At 48.9% G+C, this 4,417-nt stretch overlaps 1 protein-coding gene across 4 annotated transcripts in view; it reads right to left on the bottom strand.

Moving 5' to 3' along the window:
• Nucleotides 1-323: 323 nt before the first annotated feature.
• The window catches only part of Jakmip3 (Janus kinase and microtubule interacting protein 3), a 50,320-nt gene continuing 46,226 nt past the window's right edge, over nucleotides 324-4,417 (bottom strand). For all 4 annotated transcript variants that reach the window (XM_028787133.1, XM_028787134.1, XM_028787135.1 and 1 more), the window contains 3 exons: nucleotides 3,304-3,507; nucleotides 2,281-2,346; nucleotides 324-396 (listed from right to left, as the gene is read on the bottom strand). In XM_028787133.1, coding sequence (XP_028642966.1) covers nucleotides 346-396; nucleotides 2,281-2,346; nucleotides 3,304-3,507 — 321 coding nt within the window. In that variant the 3' untranslated portion in view covers nucleotides 324-345. The remainder of the gene's footprint in view (nucleotides 397-2,280; nucleotides 2,347-3,303; nucleotides 3,508-4,417) is intronic.

The following is a 4,417-nucleotide window of genomic DNA, read 5'->3' as shown; positions in this document are numbered from 1 at the left end:
AACTTGGAGACATGAAACCTGAGCTACAGAGGACACAGAAAAATTACAAAACCGCCTTCTGCGACCTACTGAACACTGACTTCTGTACTGGGTGCCGGTCATGAAAGTGCCTTATTCCTTCTCAAGGACCTCGTGCCTGGAGAAGGGCTTACGGTTTCTGAAGGGTGGGTAGGCTTTTCAAGGAGCTTCTGGAAGACCCAGGAGTGGCCTTTCTGCTTTCCTGAGGGGAAGCAGGCAGCTGCCTGGGTGGCAGGGTACACCAGTGTCTCCCATAAAAAGGAGCAGGACCTTCACCAGGAAGTTCTGGCCTCTGATGTACTCACCAGTTCAGGGTGCCAAGAACAGCTATGACCAGAGAATGAAAGCTAGGGAGAAAAACAAGAACAAAAATAAAAACTGAAAAGAAAAGGGGGTTTAAAAAAACAGGAAAGAAAGAAAAAGAAGAAGAGTTTTAGCTTGTTTGGAAAGAAATGAGTCATGATCCTATAGAGAGGGCCGTGGCCAGCTGGGGAGCAGGCAAGGATAGGTAGGCACAAGAGACTTCATGAAAACCCCGAGCTTAGGGTGGCAATGCTACCCCAAATGATGGTGGAGGACTGGGCACCATCCAAAGGCTTTACAAGCTGAGCTTCTTGGGGCCAGGAGTCTATGGAGGGTCACTGAGCTGAGGATGACATTGGAACAGGACAGTCCTAGTACCCAGAAAATACAAAGTACCATAGTTTGGTGGTGCTTCCTTTATAAACAACAAAATATGCTGACACCCTGAATAGATTTGACACTTGAAGAATTGGTTTGGTTGGGGGTGGGGCCAGACTAACGAAGAAAACGAAGCAATTATATTCAGGCATTTAGTTACATTTGAATGTCCAGACACCAAATCTAACATTGTTCTACTGTTACTTCAAACATGAGCCCTTGGGCTAAGATACAAAACCAGACAAGTATATAGTTTGGGGACTGTAGTTTGCCACCTTAGGCATTTGCATTTATTTGATGGGCAAGTAGCCCATAGAGTAGTTGGCATGCTGGCCCAGCAAGGAGCTACCTAGCAGTACCTAACTTGCCACTTCTCTCTAAACAGAGTGAAAGTCCTTCTCCAGGACTCTACCTTTGGTAGGACCAATGTCCTAAGAGTGTCAGGTCAGAAATTATAATGTTAGAAACTCAGGTAAACAGAAGACCCTATTCCTTGCCAACCACACTGGGTGTTGCCCATATGGCCTGGAGTTTGTAGGTGGTCCCTGTTGGTACCTTCTTTCACAGCATGTGCCCTGCTCAACTCTGGAATCCTCTCTTCATGACAGACATACATTTATGTGAGGTCTGCTGTGCAGTGGCAACAAATGCCCCACAGATGGCAATCTTTGTTAAAGCAGGATGGGCTGACTGAAATGGCCAGCTGCTGGGGACTTCTCTGCAGAGAACAAAGCACACCTCCAGGCTCTGGCTAAGACTGGTAAGGAGGTGGTCTAGAGCCTGTCCTGCCCAAGTACTGCTTTCTATTCTCCCAGAAGGAATGAGGTAGGCAGGTAGGTCCCATAAGCCACCTCTTGCCGCTCGTTACTTGGATGGGATCTGTCCCATGGGAAGGAACAATTACAAGACTCAAGAAAGCACCTGACTCCAGAATCTTGGGAATCTGCCCTAAATCACAGAGGATAGGGATCTGTCCTTCAAAGAATGCACGACAACCTGCCAGGGTCAAGGTTTTCAAGTTCACATTTTTCAGCTTGGTCTGGGGAGCACTGAGTCTGTCGATACCAGCGAACAGAGGCCTGTCAGTCCAGGCTGCAGAGACAGGGTCTGCTTGAGCAGGCACCCTAGCATCTCTGGTACTGGAGACACTGCCTAGGGATCAGGGACAAAATGTCTGTGTTCCCTAAGAGCAGCTCTTGGGGATCATGGTCTATGTTTCAGGAACTTTTTTTTCAGACAGCCAAGCGTGATGAACCTAAGTTAAACCCTTCTGCACTACAAAGGGCACCATTGTGTAACAGGACCCCAGGTCACTGGTTCAACATATGAGTCCAGAGGGGAAACTGAGGCATCACAAAGGCTACAGGGTGAGGTTGTGTGAGGGGCTCCTGGCTCTGGCCCAGTATACCCACAGCTCTGGCCCAACAGACTCCCTTTTGTTCGTCTCCACTCTGCTTTGAAAGGGCCACTTTGCAGGCCAGACCTCATCTGGGAGACCTGAGCCTGTGTTCTTATAGCATGATGTCAGGCAAGCCCAAGTGCCCTCCCTCCAGCTGCACCCTCCTTACTCATTTGTTTTACCTTTTCTTCCAGCTCCTTTATTTGTCTCTTCTGGGTTTCTATTCTTTCTTCTAACTCTTTAATTCTCTGTAACATTAAAAGAAGGAAGGTATTCAACAATCAGAGGACTGGGCGTACTAATTATAAAAGGATCAAGATTTCCCCTCACTTATTTGTAGACAATAGCCCACAAAGCTGTGTCTGTGTTGGTCCAGCTTTCAGGTACTTTAAGGTCCCAAGTCTATCCAAAGAGAATGAGAGTCCTCCCCCACTTCTCCTGTGATGGGACCTGTGTCCTCTGAGTTGGTCAGGTCAGGAACTATAGTGTTTAAGTGGAAGAGCAAGGAATTAGCTTACTGTCCTTCCCAGGGCTATTAGAGCATCAGACAACCAGCTGTCAGAACTACCAACTAGAAGACCCTTCCTTCTGTGTCTGAGGCCTGGGGCCTTGGAATCAGCTGAGTGCCAAGAACAGCTCATTGGTGGAACAAGAGGTTAGGGTGACTTTCCTCTCCCTGATTTCCCAGGAGTCCAAAGGGACCCATGGTGGGTTCATGAGTAAAGAGGCTACAGGCACGTCTGAGGAGTTGATAAGCCCTGTCAGAGGCCTACTGACCATCATGGGAAAGTAGTAATTTACCAGTCTGGTAATTTATCTAAATCTGTAGTCCAAGCTTTTTTGGGTTTAGGGTGGTATGGCATGAGCTGTGTCCATAGAATCTGTGTTCAGGCCAACTCCATACAAGTAGAAGCTGTGACTGTCATAAACAACAGGGCTGGGTAACGGTTGGTTAGCTGCTATCTACAGATAACACACTGGCCATCAGGGGATAGTATCATGTGGAAGACCCAGAAGGCAGGAGTCCATGGAGAGCTGCCATTCAAAGGCTTAGGCAGTACAGCTGCCAGACTAGGAGCTAGTTAGGGAGGGATGTGGACTGAGTATCCAAGCATGTGGTCACTGGAGGACACGCTGCTGGCCCTGTGGGAAGCTGGGTCTTGGAAAGCCCACCCAACCCTCTATTGCCACCCTGTCCCTGGCACCTGCTGTGCAATCTGCAGCAGTTCCATGCGCTCTCTCAGGATCTGTGCGTCACGTTCTCGCAGCTCACTCATGACCTGGCGCTTCCACTGTTCCACAGCCACCTTGAGTTTCTCACGCTCTTCCTCAGACAGCAGCTCGACCACTTTGGCCCCGGCCTCCTGCTGCAGGGCATCATACAACATGGCTTCCAACTCCAGGATGTGCTGGGGACAGGAGACAGGCATCAGCCCTCCCCTTCCTCAGGAGTGTATCCTCCGTCTCCAGAGTGGACATCCCTGCCTTTCAGCAGGGTTCCTACTGCAGAGGACATATGCCCACTAGAAGAACTGGGGACAAACACCAGCTAGGACCCCCTGCTGATGTCCTGGTCCTCCAGTACACCAGCTGCTGCTCAGAGAAAGGGGGACTTTTGGGAAATCAGAATCCCATTATATTACTGTTGGTTTGGTGTCGTGGACGTAACCCAGAGCTTCAGGAATTTTAGGAAATAACTCTATCAATGAAGGTCAGACCCAAGTCCTGATCACCAGCCTTTTAAAACAAGTGTGATTACACGTGGCTTAGAATAAGCATTTCAGAGGCTTCACATACTCCTGCTAGTGAGAGCTTTATTCTGGACTTTACAGACAAGGATGTAGCATGGGATGTGCCATAGGCCACCAGAGGGACTGCCCCTACCTTTAGTTAGCCTATACCTGCTTACTGTCCTTAACTAGCAATGACCCTAGAGTACTTAACTATGTCACCACCACCGACATGCAGCCTTCTGCAACCCTGGGGGAAGACAATGTGAGATAACCCCCGAGACCTACGGGTGGTTGCTCACTTAAGATCACCATAGGATCCTTCTGTGCCACTTCATGAGGGACAGATGAAGTATAACACAGAACTGTGCTACAGTGCAGAGTCTTGTTTGAACAATAAGTTTTTTAAAAGCTAGGATGACATTGAAACTGGCAGCCATTGTCATCACTACCATCACCATCATCATTGCTGTTACCACCATCACCACAGTACCACCATTGCTACCACTAGTCAGCATCACCACCGTCACCACTATCACCACGAGCCCATCACCACTATCACCACGAGCCCATCACCTCTATCACCGCG

This window comes from Grammomys surdaster, unplaced genomic scaffold (assembly GCF_004785775.1).
Source record: "Grammomys surdaster isolate TR1022 unplaced genomic scaffold, NIH_TR_1.0 125612, whole genome shotgun sequence".
In the NCBI taxonomy this organism is placed as follows: domain Eukaryota; kingdom Metazoa; phylum Chordata; class Mammalia; order Rodentia; family Muridae; genus Grammomys; species Grammomys surdaster.
Note: the sequence above shows the minus strand (reverse complement) of the source record. Positions and strands in the feature narration are given on the sequence as shown.